The sequence below is a fragment of the Neovison vison genome, chromosome X (genome assembly GCF_020171115.1).
Source record: "Neovison vison isolate M4711 chromosome X, ASM_NN_V1, whole genome shotgun sequence".
Taxonomy (NCBI): Eukaryota; Metazoa; Chordata; class Mammalia; order Carnivora; family Mustelidae; genus Neogale; species Neogale vison.
This window is the reverse complement of record NC_058105.1, coordinates 73,987,238-74,007,010: the sequence shown is the minus strand read 5'-3', so window position 1 is coordinate 74,007,010 and position 19,773 is coordinate 73,987,238. Positions and strand designations below refer to the sequence as shown.

Sequence of the window (19,773 nt, the reverse complement as noted above, 5' to 3'; positions counted from 1 at the left end):
GATCTCTCTGTGTCAAAAAAAAAAAAAGAAAGAAAGAAAGAAGTCAAGCAGAGAAAGTCAATTATCATAAGGTTTCTCTTACTTGTGGAACATAAGGAATAACATGGAGGGCATTAGGAAAAAGAAAGGAAAAGTGAATTGGGGGAAATCGGAGGGGGAGACAAACCATGAGAGACTGTGGACACTTAAAAACAAACTGAGGGTTTTGGAAGAAAGGGCGTTGGGGGGATGGGTGAGCCTGGTGGTGGGTATTAAGGGCACGTATCCCATGGAGCACTGGGTGTGTTGTATAAACAATGAATCATGAAACACTGAAAAAAATAAAATTTAACTTAAAAAGAAAGAAAGAAGTTGGTCTGCCTTAAATATTCTATTGGAGTTTGTTCATATCACTTACATATTCTCTCTCAATATGCTGGTTCCCTATCCAAGGCTTCAGATGAATTCCTCATATTTTTGGTGTATTTCTACTCATTTTTAAGTCCCAACTTATATACCATTTCCTCTAAAAGAGCCTTATTATAGATATATCCAGTTCACTCTGTTAATTCTAGTTTACTTCATTCCATTTCCTTGGAATCTATTACTCATATGACTTATTCTAGGGAGGTAGGAAGGATCACCAGGAAATAGGAAGTGGTCCTGCTCACAGGTGGGTACTATATTAAGAGTATTAAAGAGTGTCTCCATCTGTCTCTTTATTTCTTTCTTTCTTTTTTTTTTCTCAAGAGGTATATTTGACTAAGCCTGATTTAAAATCATCTTTGGCACACACTTTACTGTACTGGTAAGAGAAATCTGGGAGCTTGACCCCATTTTTATCTGTCATGGTAGAATAAATAGCAAATTATTTTCAAAGGAAAATTGGACCTGGGTTAATGACTGACTGCCAAGCACAACCAGGGTGACTTGCTGTGTGGTATCATGTCTTGGTGAGTTAGGTCTCACAGTTTTGACTAGATGATGTTAAAGTTACCCTAGCTCCACTGCTGGTAAAGGCACATTGTTATTTTAACTGACCACCTTGAAGGTTTATACTCTTATCAACCATCAGGAAGCACAATTTCAAACTCTCTAAAAAGCAACATGGAGCAAACTCACAAAAGGGTCCCTAAAAGCTAAGCAACTATTTCTTTAGGTATTTTTGTCTAAAGGGTCCCAAATGCCAGGCTTTGGACAATTTGTACCAATACTTTAGAAGTTTTAAAAACAAACTAACTGGAAGGAAGGTAGAAAAGAAGGAAATAAAAAAAATAGATTCCCAGGTCCCACTCTTGGAGATTCTGTTTTAGTGGGTCTAGAGTGGAAAACAAGAACCTGTTTGTATTTTTGTTCCCTCAATTGTTTCCAGGTTATTTATATCACACCACCTAATGTTTAGCTATGCTTATTCTAAGGCTGTTTATGTTAGAGTGTTACGTTCTATATATTCCTATTAGCTGCCCTTTACACGAAACAGGCAAACATATCAAAAAATGGGCAGAAGATATGAACAGACACTTCTCCAATCAAGACATACAAATGGCTATCAGACACATGAAAAAATGTTCATCATCACTAGCCCTCAGGGAGATTCAAATTAAAGCCACATTGAGATATCACCTTACACCAGTTAGAATGGCCAAAATTAACAAAACAGGAAACGACATGTGTTGGAGAGGATGTGGAGAAAGGGGAACCCTCTTCCACTGTTGGTGGGAATGCAAGTTGGTGCAGCCTCTTTGGAGAACAGTGTGGAGATTCCTCAAGAAATTAAAAATAGAGCTTCCCTATGACCCTGAAATTGCACTCCTGGGTATTTACCCCAAAGATACAGATGTCGTGAAAAGAAGGGCCATCTGTACCCCAATGTTTATAGCAGCAATGGCCACAGTCACCAAACTGTGGAAAGAACCAAGATGCCCTTCAACGGATGAATGGATAAGGAAGATGTGGTCCATATACACTATGGCGTATTATGCCTCCATCAGAAAGGATGAATACCCAAGTTTTGTAGCAACATGGATGGGACTGGAAGAGATTATGCTGAGTGAAAAAAGTCAAGCAGAGAGAGTCAATTATCATATGGTTTCACTTATTTGTGGAGAATAACAAAAAGCATGGAGAACATGGGGAGTTAGAGAGAAGGGGGCTGGGGTAAATTGGAAGGGGAGGTGAATCATGAGAGACTATGGACTCTGAAAAACAATCTGAGGGGTTTGAAGTGGTGGGGGGGTGGGAGGTTGGGGTACCAGGTGGTGGGTATTATAGAGGGCACGGCTTGCATGGAGCACTGGGTGTGGTGAAAAAATAATGAATAATGTTTTTCTGAAAATAAATAAATTGGAAAAAAAAGTCAAGCAGAGAGAGTCAATTATCATATGGTTTCACTTATTTGTGGAGCATAACAAATAGCATGGAGGACAAGGGGTGTTAGAGAGGAGAAGGGAGTTGGGGTAAATTGGAAGGGGAGGTGAATCATGAGAGACTATGGACTCTGAAAAACAATCTGAGGGGTTGGAAGTGGCGGGGGGTGGGAGGTTGGGGTACCAGGTGGTGGGTATTATAGAGGGCACGGATTGCATGGAGCACTGGGTGTGGTGAAAAAATAATGAATACTGTTTTTCTGAAAATAAATAAATTTAAAAAAAATTAAAAAATAAAATAAAATAAAGAATATAATAGAGTCTAAATAAGTAAATGAACACAAAAATAAGACCGACATTGAATGTCATGCTTTTGTGCAATTTTACTTAGTGAGTACTGTATGTGTGTGTGTGTTTGTGTGTGTGAGAGAGAGAGAGAGAGAGAGAGAAAGAGAGAGAGAGAGAGAAGCAGAAGAGAAGAAGAGATTGAAAAACATAGAGACTGAAAGATACAACAGATATAGAAGCAGGCAAAGAAAGAGAGACAGAGGGGAGAGATACAGAAAAAGAGTAAAACAAACAAATAGGGAGCCAGAGAGACAAAAACAGAAACAGAGATGTACAAAAACACAGAGACAGAAAGAGACTGAGAATGACAAAGACACAGAGAAAGAAACAGCTTGAGAGAGACATATAGAAAAACAAACACAGAGAAACATATGTAGAGAGACAAAAACAGATGTACAGGGAGAGACTAGGAAACAGAGAGACAGAACTAGGGGAGAGAAAGGGATAGAGAGACAGAGATGGAGCTGCAGAGAAACAGAAAAATAGAATGTAAGAGCAACTGTGATTCTCATGATCCATTTAGTAAAAAGTAATTTGATTTCTCTTCTGTCATCTATGTGTCTTACCTTCCTGTTTTTCGGGAAGCTGTTTCAAAGAACCTGGTCCTGGAAGCCACCCTGCAAACAGAGGCCAATCAAGTCTCATGAGTTGCTCTGGATTGTGTATGAAAACCAATAGCCAATGGACAAGACAAAAATTATAAACCAGACAGGCCACCAACTGAAGGGTCTTCCCTCACTTGCAAAGGACCTGGGTCTAAGGAGAAACTCAAATATTGGAATGTGAAATGACTCAGAGACCATAAGCACCCCAAGGCTATGCCTAATGCCCTTTGCTTTCCCATGGTTCAGAGTGGCCTAAATGTGTTTTTTATTCAGGTTATTCTTTTGAGAAATAAGTGAAACAAATCCTTGGGTTCAATGTATAAATTTTTGACATTTTCATAAATATACTTAGCTACTTAATCAACATGATAGAGGCTTTGTTATTCTTATTCGCACATCTTACAGTTATGGAAAACAAGAGACACAAGAAAAAGGAATACTGGGAGGCAGTGTATGAGAGGGGTCCCAACACTAGCTGAAGAGGAACCAGTCAGGCTAGTTATGACCATACAAGGCTGGTCCTTGAGAGGTGCTATGGCCCTGCATTAGCTGCTTTATACCTTGTTCCTTGGCTTCCAGTCCCACTTCAGGAAAACCTGCTGCACATTGGCTCAGTTCTTACCCTACAAGAGGTTCTCTGGAGAATCTGAGTCATTTTGGAAGATTTTTAAAAAATCATATCATTGATTTAAAAAGAAAGCCTGAAGGCACAAGTACAATGAACAAATCTGTTCATTAAATTTCTTTAAAAAACAGTAGCAATAATAAGAAAGTATGAAAAACTTCCAGAGCCAAGGGAGCATGAAAACAGAAGGTAATCTTATCACCCAACATAAATCAGGGCAGCATTAGTTAAATCTCTCACCCTTGGGTGCTGAGTGGAACAGTACAAACAGGGCTTGTCTGTGAAATTTCCTTAGACTATGAAGTGAATGATATCCTGGGGGTTGTGCACTGTGTACCCTTCAAAACCATTATGATGATCCTGAAAGAACTCCTGGTGGCTTAAGATGAGCGTTACGCCAAGGTTTAGGAAAAACTCTACTTACACAGATGATGGGATTTCCCCTGCATTGCTAACCACAATATCTGGCTTTTGTTCTGGCTTTTGGGGAGTAGTTGTCCGGCACGGAGGATCTGGAGGCCTCACTGGGGGACGAACGATGGTAGGCTTTTCTCCTGGAGGCCGCACTTTGCTAAGACTGTCAGAGTCTCCTGAAAGAGAACACATAGTTCAATGATAAGCCAAATGGAACACTATTCATGAACAAGCACCCAGTATTGAAGTTATCTGGGCTACCTCCCTTAGCACCTACTTATTTTTGGTCACTAACAACTCTGTATTTCTTTTCTTTTCTGTGTGTGTGTGTGTGTGTGTGTGTGTGTGTGTGTGTAATTCTTCCAACAGCTTAATCCTTCAGAAAGTCTGTTTGAAACCCAGCTCTAGAACTTCAATTTTTGTGACCTAGGGTATGTCATATCAATTTGCTAAGTCTTAGTTACCTCATCTATATAATGAAGGCCAATAATACATTATGTTACAAAGATATTAAAATTTTAATTAGATACTAACATTTTTAGTATGAGCCTGGCACATAGTGGGCATTTAGTCAATTATTGATGATGAATTTGAATGTGTTAAATTCATAATTACCCAAACTCAGACCCTTTTTACTTAGATATTGACTATCACAGCAGTCTCCTTACTTGCCTCCTTGCACCTATGTCTCTGGTTTCCAGGTTAGTCAGTATAAAATAAATATATATAATTTTTTTATGAAATGGATTTAGCAGGAGTTTTGGCACGAGAGACACTAATGCACTTGCTGGAAGCACTGTACACTGTACACTGAGCTTTTTCTATCTACATAGCCATAAAAATTATATCTACATAGCTATAAAGAATTCTGGAAAAATGTTGATTAAATGTAAAATCATACATTTGAGATACTTCATACTTGTTGATCCAGTGGATCCATTTCGGGGAACAGGCCAAGGGAATTAACTGCCCAAAAATAGGAGAAACAATTGGCACAAATATATTCTTAATAGCAGAAACTTGCGCCCAACCACGAAGCATAAGCAAACCCATTTTGTTCAAGTACTTAGCCAATACATATTGTACATGAACTTACAAGGTCAGGTCAAAAAAATATGCATTTAAGTGGAAAAATCCATAGAAAGTACTCATGGCCTGATGAACACCAGGCATGTGTACAACTATGCAAAGTTGTTAGCTGGGGGTGGGAGGGCAGAGATGGTAGCTAAGATGGTAGTGGAGTAGGACTCTAGACTCATTTTGTCTCTCAAACACAGCTAGATAATGATAATTATCTATATCTATAATATAGATATAGATATAGATATAATATATCTATAATATTATCTATATCTATAATAGTAATGATAATTATCATTATCATTCTAAATACTCCAGAAATAAACCTGAAGCCAGGAAGAACAAACTCCACAACTAAGGAGAGAGGAAGCACATCAAAGAAGCTAGGAAGTGTGGACACTTGGTTTGGGAGAGAAATGGATCAGGGGTGTGGCAAAATGAAGGAGCCATGGTCGTGGAGAAAGACAAGAAAGAGAGGAGCACACAGGGGAATGCACCACCAAAACCATTGGCTGGGAAAATGGGAACAGCTGATTTTCAAGAGTTCCAACCAGGGGTGTTTAAAGACTGCTGTTTTAAAGTTTGGCATGCTTGGCTGTGACTGAGCTCTGAGGGAGCTTCCTACTCCTGGAGAGAGGCAAGCAAACAACCAAGGGGGAGACAGCATGGAAATAGTGATCTGAGGAACACTTGGGGCACATAGAGGGGAGATTATTTGCTCTTCCTGGAACACCATCCTGAAAGCAGAGTTCATGGAGATGCCTTTTTGGGGACAAAGGAGTTGGCTGGTGCCTCTTTCTTCCCTGACCCTTTAACACAAACACAGAGCTACCTACAGAGGGCAGCTCTGCCCTTACACTGGCTGCTTAACTTGCTTATACCAAGTCCCACACTCCGGCCCTCTGGCACAACTGCTCTTCTCTGTCAAGCTCACCTCAATCCCAGCATGGTGGGCCTCTTCCCAAGCAGAGCAGCAAAGGCCCCTGCTCACACCACATTACTAAAACCTAGAGTTTTAAAAGTCAGCAGGCTTGAAGTAATGAGCACTTGGTGTTACATACAACTGATGAATCACTAAATTCTACCTCTGAAACTAATAATATATACTATGTTAATCAAATTGAATTTAAATAAAAATTTAAAAAAACAAACAAGCACCTAATGAACTTTCATTTTCAATTTAGAAGATGCATTTGTGGTTAATATTTTGAAAAATTAACTATACTGGCCTTTTTGATTTGCCAAAATGATGGAGGGACCCACTGGCATTTGAAAGGATAGGTCAGTATGCTGGCCAGTCCACATAAGGAAGAACTATCTCACCTGTTAATGTTCCTTGATGAGCACCTCGTCACAGGGTAATTATACATACATTGGACATAATACTGTGGTATTGCACATAGATACCTTTTTCTTTTCACAATTTTCATTAATGCTATTACATATAAAATTTATCTGGAAATGAGGAAGAAACTTATGTAAATGATCTAAATTGAAGAAACTAGAGAAACCCAAATATGGAAACAGAGTTTATTCAAAAAACAATTAACTCCATTTTCTCCAGGCACTGTGCTGGGTGCCCTAGAGGGTGCAAAGATGAATAAAATATGGCTTTTGCTCTTAAAAATAAAATAAAGTCAGCAGGCGTCATTGGGATAGAGCCTGAAGAGTACTGTGCTGCTCCCAAAGAGAAGACAATATACAACCCAGAGTGTGGAAAGAGCAATCTGAAAAATGCCTGGGACACGTGGTGGGGAGATTATTTGCTCTTCTTGGAGTGCTTTCCTGAGAGGCAGTGTGCACAGAGGCAACCCTCCAGGGACAAGATATCTGGCACCATTCCCCCTGCCCAAGCCCCCCAGCATAAACAAAGAGCAACCTGCAGGAAACACTACAACACCAAAACAAGCTGCTTACACCAGGTCCCACACCATTGCTCTTTGGTGGTACTGCCCTTCTCAGTCAAGCTTGCATCAATCACAGTGTGGTGGGCCCCTTCTGTAGAAGACCAAAGAAACCCTTGCCCACACCACCTCTCCTGACCAAAAAACTCTGCAGTGCTTCAGTTCTAGTGGAAGAAGTATTAGCTCTCATTTCAATAGCAGACCAGAGCACACATAGTTAAAACTTGCCATATTTGGGGGAAGGACCAAACACTGCCCACTGCAGGCAAGGAGGACCTCTGAGGATGACTGGTCTGAAGGATAGAGCAGCAAAACACAATAGCAGAGCACATGCAGCACACACGAGTGACACTCCAGTCCATGGATACTGTATGACCTCTTCTTCATAAAGCCATTACTCTCAGGAGCAGGAAATATGACTGGCTTTTCTAACACAGAGAAGACAGATACTTAGAAAAAAAATGCAAAGACAGGGATTTATCCCAAATGAAACAACAAGATTAGGTCACAGCCAGAGATCCAAGTGAAACAGATTTAAGTAACGTGGCTGATGGAGAAATTAAGGTGGCAAGGATATTTGCTGGGCTTGAGAAAAGAATGGAAGACTTCAGGGAGGCCCTTACCACAGAGACAAAAGAGTTAAAAAAAAGAATCAGTCAGAAATGAAGAATGCAATAACTGAAATTGGAAACAAACTTGATGGAATGAACACTAAAAAGTGAATAAGTGATGTAGAGGACAAAATAATGGAAAATAATGAAGCTTAACAGAAGAGAAAAAGTAATTATGGAACATGAGAATATTTTTAGGGAACTCAGTGACTCCATCAAATGTAATAACATTTGTGTTTTAGCAGTCCCAGAAGAAGAGAGAAAAGGGGGCAGAAAATTTGCTTCAGCAAATCATAGCTAAAAATTTCCTTATCTGGAGAAAGAAACAGTTATTCAGATCCGAGATACACAGAAAACTCACATCAAAACCAACAACATCAGGCCAACGTTAGAATATGCTGTAATTAAATTTTCAAAATATAATGATATAGAAAATATCTTAAAGCATAAAGATAAAGAACTCCCTAACTTACAGGGGAGACTTATAAGGCCCGCTGCAGATTTCTCAACAGAAACATGGCAAGACAGAAGCAAGATGTATTCAAAGCTATATAGGAAAAATATGCAGCCAAGAATACTCTACATGGCAGGGCTGTCATTCAGAATAGAAGGGGAGAAAAAGAGTTTCTCAGAGAAGCAAAAAATAAAGGAGTTCATAACCACTAAAACATCCCTACAAGAAATATTAAAGGGAACTCTTTGAGTGGAAAGGAAAGACCAAAACTGAAAAGGACAAGAAAGGAACACAGAATATGTCCAGAAACAACAAACAAATAATGAAATGGCACTAAATATGTATCTATCACTAATTACTCTGAATGTAAACAGACTAATGCTCCAATCAAAAGACATAAGGTATTGAAATGGATAAAATAATAAACCCATCAATATGCTGCCAACAAGAGATTAATTTTAGACTTAAAGACACCTGCAGATTGAAGAGACGATGGAGAATTTTTTATCTTACAAAAGGATATCAGAAGAAAGCCAGATTAGCAATACTTATATTGGACAAACTAGAGTTTAAACCGAAGACTGTAACAAGAGATAGAGAAAGGAAATATATCATAATAAAGAGGGCAACCCAAAAAGAAGATATAACAATTGTAAATATTTATGGCCACAACATGGGAGCATGGAAATATATAAAACAGTAACAAACTTTAAGGAACTCAACTGAAAGTAATACTATAATAGGGGACTTGAACACCCCAACTTACATCAATGTACACATCATCTAAACAGAAAATCAACAAGAAAATCAAGAAAACAATGGTGTTGAATGAGAACCTGGACCAGATATATTTAACAGATATATTCAGGACATCCTAAAACAGCACAATATGCACTGTTTTCAAGTGTGCATGGGACATTCTACAAAATAGATAACATACTAGGTCACAAATAAGACCTCAACAAGTATGAAAAGACTGAGAACATACCATGCATCTTTTCTGACCACAAGGCTATGAAACCTGAAGTCAACCACAAGAAAAAAATTGGAAAGGCCACATAGAGGTTAAACAACATGCTACTGAACAATGAATGGGTCAAACAGGAATTCAAAGAATAAATTAAAAAATACATGGAAACAAATGAAATGAAATGAAAATGAAAATATGATGGTCCAAAATGTATGGAATGCAGCAACAGTGGTCCTAAGAGGGAAGTAGATATAGGAATATAGGTCTACCTCAAGAGGCAAAAAAAATCTCAATTACCTAAACTTATAATTAAAGGAGCTAGAGAATGAATAATAAACAAAGCCTAAAACCAGGAGAAGGAAGGAAATAATAAAGACTAGAGAGGAGTAGGGAATTTGGGTAAATTGGAAGGGGAGGTGAACCATGAGAGACTATGGACTCTGAAAAACAGTCTGAGGGGTTTGAAGTGGCGGGGGGGTGGGAGGTTGGGGTACCAGGTGGTAGGTATTATAGAGGGCACAGCTTGCATGGAGCACTGGGTGTGGTGAAAAAATAATGAATACTGTTTTTCTGAAAATAAATAAATTGGGAAAAAAAGACTAAAGCAAAAATAAATGAAACAGAACCTAAAATATACCCAATAAAACAGATCAATGAGAGAAGAGGGAGCAAGATGGCAGAGAAGTAGGAGACCCTGTTTTAACCGGTCCCCTTAAGAGAGTTAATTATCTACCAGAAGACTTCGAACACCCATGAAATCAGCCTGAGATGTAGGATTATACACTTCTGGATGTCTACAGGGACAGAACACACCAGTGGAGAGGAAAAGCAGAGTGGGGACGCTCGGTCTGATATCAGAGGATAAACAGACGGGGAAGGGAGCCTCCAGAAGCGACCCATTGGAAAGTAATATGCAATATGAAAGTGCCCTGTGATTGGGGACCAGCATTAACTTGGAGTCTGGTTAAAAACACTCAAAAAGAGGGACACCTGGGTGGCTCAGTTGGTTAGGCAGCTGCCTTCGGCTCAGGTCATGATCCCAGGGTCCTAGGATCGAGTCCCACATCGGGCTCCTTGCTCGGCAGGGAGCCTGCTTCCCCCTCTGCCTCTGCCTGCTTCTCTGTCTGCCTGTGCTCACTCGCTCTCTCTCCCTCTGTCTCTGACAAATAAATAAATAAAATCTTAAAAAAAAAACTCAAAAAGAGCAAAAGATCTTAATGGGAAACTGGTGAAGTTGGGCAGTCATGGGCATGGGCCTAAGCCCACAGACCCAGGACAACTATCACTGGCGACCACCTGGGCCAAAGAGAGTGTGGTGAAGCCTCCAGTTCCTGGTCCCTGAGCCCCTGGGGTTGTGCAGTTTGCACCACCACTTGGCTGGGCACGCTCCCGTTCCTGCATGAGAGAGCCTGGTGTGGTTGCCAGCCTGCACTCTCTAGAACTACAGCCTTTTGCACTCTGCGAGCACTGCACATCCAGGATCTGACCCACTCCCCACCCGCACCTGAGAAAGCTCTGTGCGAGTGCTAGTCAGCAGTTTCAAGGACCAGCGGAGGGTCTGGATGATCGAAGCCCGGGCCTGAATGAACTCAGCACAATCTCTGGCCGGGATCCTTCAGAGGCAACCTGTGTAACCCTGAGGTCTGAACCCCAGACAGCAGTCTCAGCAAAGGCAGCTATAGGAAGTGGGCTCCCTGGACCAATATTACTTGTGGTTTTAGTGGCATGGGGGTGCAGAGACAAGTGGGCACTTCAGGTGACCCCTGAGATGGTGGCTGGGTATGTGCACTGCCTATGGGAGGTTGCAGGGTACAGCAGTTTGCGGAGGTGGAATCTGGTGTGTTCTGGACCACCCAGAAAGGAACAGCCTGAGGCTTCTCTCTGAGGCAGAAGTCTGGGTGCAGTTTGCTTTCCACCAAACCTCTGAAAAGCAGCAAAAAGTTTCCAAAGAACAAAAGTCTCCAGAAAACAAAAGCCTGAAAAACTGGTTTCCAGAGAGCCCAGCCCCTTGATAGGGGGCAGGAGGACTAAGCCCAAGCAACACTGACTGAAAAACAATGTGGCAGGCCCCTCCCCCAGAAAGCAAGGAAGAGAACAAGAGGACAACCACCACAGTGTCCCCATAAAACTGTAAAACCCAAACATCAGGGGAAAACAATATAATAAGCACCCGGTATTGCCTTAAAATCTGTGTATTTCATAGATACAACTTTTATTCTTAATTCGTTCTCATTATTATTGTTCTTTTAAAAATTTTTAACCTACTTACCATTACAACTAGAGGTTTAATACAACATATTCCATAATAGACTTTTTTTCATTTTAAAAAATTTTTTGTAAACATATAATGTATTTTTATCCCCAGGAACACAGGTCTGTGAATCGCCAGGTTTACACACTTCACGGTTTACACACTTCATGGCACTCACCAGAGCACATATCCTCCCCAATGCATAATAGCCTTTTAACTTGAACTTTTTAAATACATATACCTGTGTTTTTCCTTTTCTTTTCTTTTCTTTAATATACACATAGATATAAGCTTCAAGGTAATCCTCTTTCACTAATCAATACTACCCCTATATATAAACCAGTTTTAATCTCCCTTTATCTCTGGGAAGTTGAGATAAAGGGAGTAAAGTGTGTAAAGATACATCCACTTTCATTTCAAGGTTTAAAAGAGTATGTGACCCAGGAAGAATCAAAATACCCTTCCTTGCCACATTGAAGATTTATAAACATCCTCCCAACTTTTTCTTCTGTCAATGTTTATGTGCATTTGTTATTGTTCTGGTAGTATATAAATCTCATCCTTGGGGTTCACTTTGGCTAGGTTCTTTTGTTTTTTGTTTGTTTGTTTGTTTGTTTGGGTTTTTTTTGGTCATTTATCTGTCTTTTTGTTTCTCGGTTTTTGTTTTTATACCATATAAATCTTACTTGTGGGGGCTTATTCTGGCTTGGTCTTCCCTTTGCTCTCTCTCTCGTTCATCCTTTCTCTCTCTTTTTCTTTTTTTCTTTCTTTTCGATGGTGACTCTGATTGCTCTGAAATGTTCCAGGGTGCACCTTGCCTGGATTGTAGTTGATATATTCAGCTATACATTTTCTCAACCAACTCTCACCAAAACGACTAGGAGGAGGAACACACAACAGAGGAAAAATTCAGAGATTGTGCCCTTTCCATCAGAACTCTTGGCTATGGATATAAACAGTATGTTGGGAAGGGAACACAGAGTAACAATAATCCAGGCAATGGTGAGGTGGGAGGAAACCATTAGTGACAACATAGAATCTCTAAGGGCAGAAGTGAAAGCCACCCAGAAAGAAGTTAAAAGTGCTATCAGTGAGATCAAATCTAATCTAAATACTCTAACAGCTAGGGTAACCAAGGAGAACATAGAATTAGTGATCTAGAGGACAAACTGATAGAGAAAAAGGATCAGAAGGAGGCATGGAAGAAACAACATAGAAGCCATGAAAACAGAATTGGGGAAATAAATAACCCCATAAAATAGTCCAATATCAGAATTATTGGGATCCCATAGAGGATGGAGAAAGAGAGAAGACTAGAAGATATAGTTGAACAAATTCTGGATGAAAATGTTCCCAGTTTGGGGAATGGAACAAGCATTCATGTCCTAGAGGCAGAGAGAACACCCCCAAGATCAACAAATCTAGAAAGACCTTGAGACACTTGACTGTGAGACTGACAAATCATAATTTTAGACAGGAGCTTCTGACAGAAGCTAGGGAGAAGAGATTCCTTATGTACAGAGGAAGGTCAGACCTGTCCACAGAAACCTGGCAAACCAGAAAGGGCTGGCAAGACATATATAGGACAATAAATGAGAAGAAGATGCAGTCAAGAATACTTTACCCAGTAAGGCTGACATTCAAAATGGATGGAGAGATAAAGAGCTTCCAAGACCAGCAAGGTTTAAAACAGTGTGTAACCACCAAGCCAACATTACAAGAAATATTAAGGGGGATTCTATAAAAGAAGAAAAAAACCCAAGAATGACATAGAACAGAAACTTACAGAGACAATCTATAGAAACAAGGGCTTCACAGGCAACATGATGTCAATAAAAACTTACCTTTCAATAACCACTCTCGATATAAATGGCTTAAATGCTCCCATAAAATGCAGAGGATTACAGATTGGAAAAACGATAGAACCCATCCATATGCTGTCTACAAGAGACCCATCTGGAACCTAAAGATTCATTCAGACTGAAAGTAAAGGGATGGAGAATCATCTTTAATGCCAATGGGCCTCAAAAGAAAGCTGGGGTAGTGATTCCCATATCAGATAAATTGGATTTTAAAATAAAGAGTGTAGTCAGAGATACAGAAGGACACTACATCATTCTTAAAGGGTCTATCCACCAAGAAGTTCTAACAATTCTAAATATTTATGCCCCCAATATGGGAGCGGCCAACTACATATGCCAATTGTTAATCAAAATAAAGAGTCATATTGATATGATTACATTAATAATAGGGGATCTTAACATGGTACTCTCAGTAATAGACAGATCATCCAAGCAGAAAATCAGTAAACAAGAGCTTTGAATGACACATTGGACCAGATGAACCTCATAGATATATACAGCACATTCAACCCTAGAACAACAGAATACTCATTCTTCTTGAGTGCACATGGAATTTTCTACAGAGTAGACCACATATTGGGTTACAAATCAGGGTCCACCTGATACCAAAAGATAGAGATTATTCCCTGCATATTCTCAGACCACAATGCTTTGAAACTAGTATCCAATCACAAGAAAATTTTGGAACAAATTCAAACACTTGGAAACTAAATGATACCCTGCTTAATAATGTTTGGATCAACGAGGAAATCAACGAACAACATAAAAAATTCATGGACACCAATAAGAATGAAGACATATTGGTCCAAAACCTATGGAATATGGTAAAGGCAGCCCTAAGGGGGAAATACATAACCATCCAAGCCTCAGTCAGAACAACTGAAAAATCCAGAATACACAAGCTGTCTTTACACCTTAACGAACTAGATAATCAACAACAACTTAAGCCAACCCAACACACAAGAAGGGAAATAATCAAGATTAGAGCACAGATCGATGAGATAGAAACTAGAGATATGGTAGAATACACCAATGAAACTAGAAGCTGGTTTTTGGAAAGAATCAATAAGATTGATAAACCATTGGGCAAAATGACCCAAAAGAAAAGAGAGAGGACCCAAATTAATAAAATTATGAATGAAAAGGGAGAGATCACAACTAACACCGATACAGAAACAATCATCAGAAATTCTTATCAAAAGTTATATGCCATTATGTTAAGCAAGCTACATGAAATGGATGCATTCCTGGAAACCTATAAACTTCCAAAACTGAATCAGGCAGCAATTGACAACCTGAATAGACCAATATCTAGTAACAAGTTTGAAGCAGTGATCAAAAACCTCCCCAAAAACAAGAACCCAGGACCTGACAGATTCCCTGGGGAATTCTACCAAACATTCAAAGGAGAAATAATACCTAGTCTTCTGAAGTTCTTTCAAAAAATAGAAACAGAAAGAAAACTTCCAGACTCTTTCATTTTTTTCTTTTTTAGTATTTAATTTATTTATTTGATAGACAGAGATCACAAGTAGGCAGAGAGGCAGGCAGAAAGAGGAGGAAGCAGGCTCCCTGCAGAGCAGAGAGCCCGATGCGGGGCTCAATTCCAGGACCCTGGGATCATGACCTGAGCTGGAGGCAGAGGCTTTAACCTACTGAGCCACCCAGGTGTGCCCCAGACTCTTTTTATGAAGCCAGCATTACCCTGAAACCCAAACCAGGCAAAGACCCCATCAAAAAGGACAATTTCAGACCAATATCCCTGATGAATATGGATGCTAAGATTTGCAACAAGATCCTAGCTAATAGGATCCAACAGCAAATTAAAAAGATTATCTACCATGACCAAGTAGGATTCATCCCTGGGTTGCAAGGATGGTTCAACATTTGCAAATCAATCAATGTGATAGAAAAAATCAATATAAGAAGAGAGAAGAACCACATGGTCCTCTCAATTGATGCAGAAAAAGCATTTGACAAAAATCCAGCATCCGTTCCTGATTAAAAGACTTCAAAGTATAGGGATAGAGGTAACATTCCTCAACTTCATAAAATCTATCTGTGAAAAACCCACAGCAAGTATCATCCTCAATGGGAATAAGCTGACAGCCTTCCCTTTGAGATCAGGAACATGACAAGGACACCCACTCTTACCACTCTTGTTCAACATAGTATTAGAAGTCCTGGCAACAGCAATCAGACAACGAAGAAAAATAAAAAGTATTCATATTGGCAATGAAGAAGTCAAACTCTCTCTATTTGCAGATGACATGATATTTTATATGGAAAACCCAAAAGACTCCACCCCCAAACTACTAGAACTCATACAGCAATTCAGTGATGTTGCAGGATACAAAGTCAATGTACAGAATTCAGTGGCTTTCTTATACACTAACAATGAAAATACAGAAAGGGAAATTAGAGAATCAATTCCATTTACTATAGCACTAAGAACCTAAAGATACCTGGGAATAAACCTAACCAAAGAGGTACAGGATCTTTACTCGAAGAACTATAGAACACTCATGAAAGAAATTGAAGAAGACACAAAAAGAGTATTCCATGCTCATGGATTAGAAGAATAAACATTGTTAAAATGTCTATACTGCCTAGAGCAATCTATACTTTAAATGCCCTTCTGATTAAAAATTTACCGACATTTTTCAAAGAGCTGGAACAAACAATCCTAAAATTTGTATGGATCCTGAAGAGACCCTGAATTACTAAGGAAATGTTGAAAAATAAAAACAAAATTTGGGGCATCACGTTTCCTGATTTCAAGCTTTACTACAAAGCTGTGATCAACAAGGCAGCATGGTACTGGCAAAAAAATTCGGACACATAGACCAGGGGAACACAGTAGAGAGCCCAGATATGGACCCTCAATTCTATGGTCAAATAAGTTCTGACAAAGCAGAAAAAAAATACAGTGGAAAAAAGATAGTCTCTTTAATAAATGGTGCTGTGAAAATTGGGCAGCTATGTATAGAAGAATGAAACTCAACCATTCTCTTACACTATATACAAATATAAACTCAAAATTGGTAAAAGATCTCAACGTGAGGTAGGCATCCATCAGAATCCTAGAGGAGAACATAGGCAGTAACCTCTTCGACATCGGCCACAGCAACTTCTTTCAAGATATGTCTCCAAAGACAAAGGAATCAAAAGTGAAAAGGAACTTTTGTGACTTCATCAAGATCAAAAACTTCTGCACAGCAAAGGAAACAGTCAACAAAACAAAGAGGCAACTCACGGAATGGGAGAAGATATTTGCAAATGACACTACAGACAAAGGGCTGATATCCAAGATCTATAAAGAACTCCTCAAACTCAACACACACAAAACAGATAATCATGTCTAAAATAGGCAGAAGACATGAACAGACACTTCTCCAAAGAAGGCATACAAGTGGCTAACAGAAGTATGAAAAACATGTTCATCATCATTAGCCATCAAGGAGATTCAAATCAAAACCACATTGACTCTGACAAACAATCTGAGGGTTTTGAAGGGGCGGGGGGTGGGAGGTCGGGGTACCAGGTGGTGGGTATTATAGAGGGCACGGATTGCATGGAGCACTGGGTGTGGTGCAAAAATAATGATTACTGTTATGCTGAATATAAAAAATAAATTAAAAAAAAGAAAAAAAAACACATTGAGATAACACTTTATACCAGTCAGTGTGGCCAAAATCAACAAGACAGTAAACAACTAATGTTGCAGTGGATGTGGAGAAAGGGGAACCCTCTTACACTGTTGTTGGGAATGAAGTCGGTGCAGCTACTTTGGAAAACAGAATAGAGATTCATTAAGAAATTAAAAGTAGGGGCATCTGGGTGGCTTAGTGGGTTAAGCCTCTGACTTCAGCTCAGATCATGATACCAGGGTTCTGGGATCAAGCCCCGCATCGGGCTCTCTGCTCAGCAGGGAGCCTGCTTCTCCCTCTTTCTCTGCCTGCCTCTCTGCCTTCTTGTGATCTCTGTCTGTCAAATAAATAAATAATATCTTTTAGAAAAAGAAATTAAAAGTAGAGCTACCCTATGACCCTGCATTTGCCCTACTTGGTATTTACACCGAAGACACAGGTGTAGTGAAAAGAAGGTGCAATGTTCATAGCAGCAGTGGCCACATTCGCCAAACTGCCCTACAACAGACAAACGGAAAAAGAAGATATTGCCCATATATACAATGGAGTATTATGCCTCCATCAGAAAGAATGAATACCCAACTTTTGTATCAACATGGACAGGACTGGAGTAGGTTATGTTGAGTGAAATAAGTCAAGCAGAGAGAGTCAGTTATCATATGGTTTCACTTACTTGTGGAGCATAAGGAATAGCATGGAAGATATTGGGAGATGGAGAGAAGTGAGTTGGGAGAAATAGGAGGGAGAGAAAAACCATGAGTGACTGTGGATTCTGAGAAAGAAACTGAGGGCTTTGGAGGGGAGCAGGTAGGGGGTAAGTCTCCTGGTGGGTATTATAGAGGGCACGTATTGCATGGAGCACTGGGTGTGGTATATATAAGATGAATTTTGGAACACTGAAAAAAATTAAAGTAAATTTTTTAAAAAATAAAATATTTGAGAGGCACCTGTGTGGCTCAGTTGGTTAAGCAACTGCCTTCAGCTCAGGTCATGATCCTGGAGTCGTGGGATAGAGCCCCACATCGGGCTCCCAGCTCCAAGGGGAGTCCGCTTCTCCCTCTGACCTTCCCACCTCTCATGTACTCTCTCACTGTCTCTCTATCAACTAAATAAATAAAATCTTAAAAAAAAAAGAAAATATTTGGGAAAAAAACAGATCAATGAAAGCACGAACTGTTTATTTGAAAAAAAGTAAATAAAGTTGATAAACCTCTAGCCATACTTAACCAAAAAAGAAAAGAGAAAGGACCCAAATAAATAAAATCACAAATGAGAAAGGAGAAATAACCAAAACCATGGATATGCAAGCAATTAGAATATTGTGAAAAACTATATGCTAGCAAAGTGGACAACCTGGAAGAAACTGATACCTTCCTGAATAGATACATTTATATTCCCAACATATAAATGACCAAAAGTGAAACGGGAAGATACAGAATGTTTCAGCAAACTGAAAACCAGCAAAGAAATTGAATCAACAATCAAAAGTCTCCCAACAAATAAAAGTCCAGGGCCAGATGGCTTCCCAGGGGAATTCTACCAAACATTTAAAGAACAGTTAATACCTATTCCAAAAAATAGAAAAGGAAGAAAAACTTCTAAATTCATTCTCTGAGGCCAGCATTACCCTGATACCAAAACCAGATGAAGACTCCATTAAACAAGAGAACAAGAGGCCAACATCCCTGATGAATATGGTTGCAAAAATTCTCAATAAAATACTAGAAAACCAAATCCAACAGTACATTAAAAGAATCATTCACCAGGATCAACTGGGATGTATTCCTGGGCTGCAAGCGTGGCTCACTATTAACCAATCAATCTACGGGATATGTCACATTAACAAAAGAAAGGAAAAGAACCATATGATCCTTTCAATAGATGCAGGGAAAAAATGTGACAATGTGCAACATCCATTCATGATAAAAACCCTCAACAAAGTAGGGTTAGAGGGACCCTCTAACATACCTCAATGTAATAAAGGCCATTTATGAAAAGCCCATTGCTAATATCATCCCTATGGGGAAAAACTGAGCTTTGCCTCTATGGTCAGGAACAAGACAACGGATGTCTTCTCTCACCACTGTTATTTAACATAGCATTGGAAGGCCCAGCCACAGGAGGCATACAGCAAAAAGAAATAAAAGACACCCAGATCACCAGGAAGAAGTGAAACATTCACTATTTGCAGATGACATGACACTGGATATAGAAAACTCAAAAGGCTCCACCCCAAAGTTGCTAGAACTCATACAGGAATTCAGCACAGTGGCGGGATATAAATTCAATGCACAGAAGTCAGTTGCACTTCTGTACACTAGCAATGAGGCAGAAGAAAGAGAAATCAAGGAATTGATTCCATTTACAGTTGCACCAAAACCTGTAAGATACCCAGGAAGAAACCTAAACAAAGAGGTAAAAGATCTGTACTCTGAAAACTGCAAAACACTGATGAAAGAAATTGAGGATGACACAAAGAAATGGAAAAAGATCCTATGCTCATGGATTGGAAGAAAAAATACCATGAAAAATCTATACTGCCCAAAGCAATCTACATGTTTAATGCAATCCCTATCAAAATAACAACAGCATTTTTCACAGAGCTAGGATAAACAATCCTAAAATTTGTGTGGAACCACAAAAGACCCCAAATA

The 19,773-nt window shown here is 39.4% G+C and overlaps 1 protein-coding gene across 3 annotated transcripts in view; it reads right to left on the bottom strand.

Moving 5' to 3' along the window:
* OPHN1 (oligophrenin 1) overlaps window positions 1-19,773 on the bottom strand; it is a 560,040-nt gene that overhangs the window by 13,192 nt on the left and 527,075 nt on the right. For all 3 annotated transcript variants that reach the window (XM_044235858.1, XM_044235860.1, XM_044235859.1), the window contains exons 22-23: window positions 4,348-4,513; window positions 3,260-3,310 (exon numbers count right to left, since the gene is read on the bottom strand). In XM_044235858.1, the coding sequence (XP_044091793.1) occupies window positions 3,260-3,310; window positions 4,348-4,513 (217 nt within the window). The remainder of the gene's footprint in view (window positions 1-3,259; window positions 3,311-4,347; window positions 4,514-19,773) is intronic.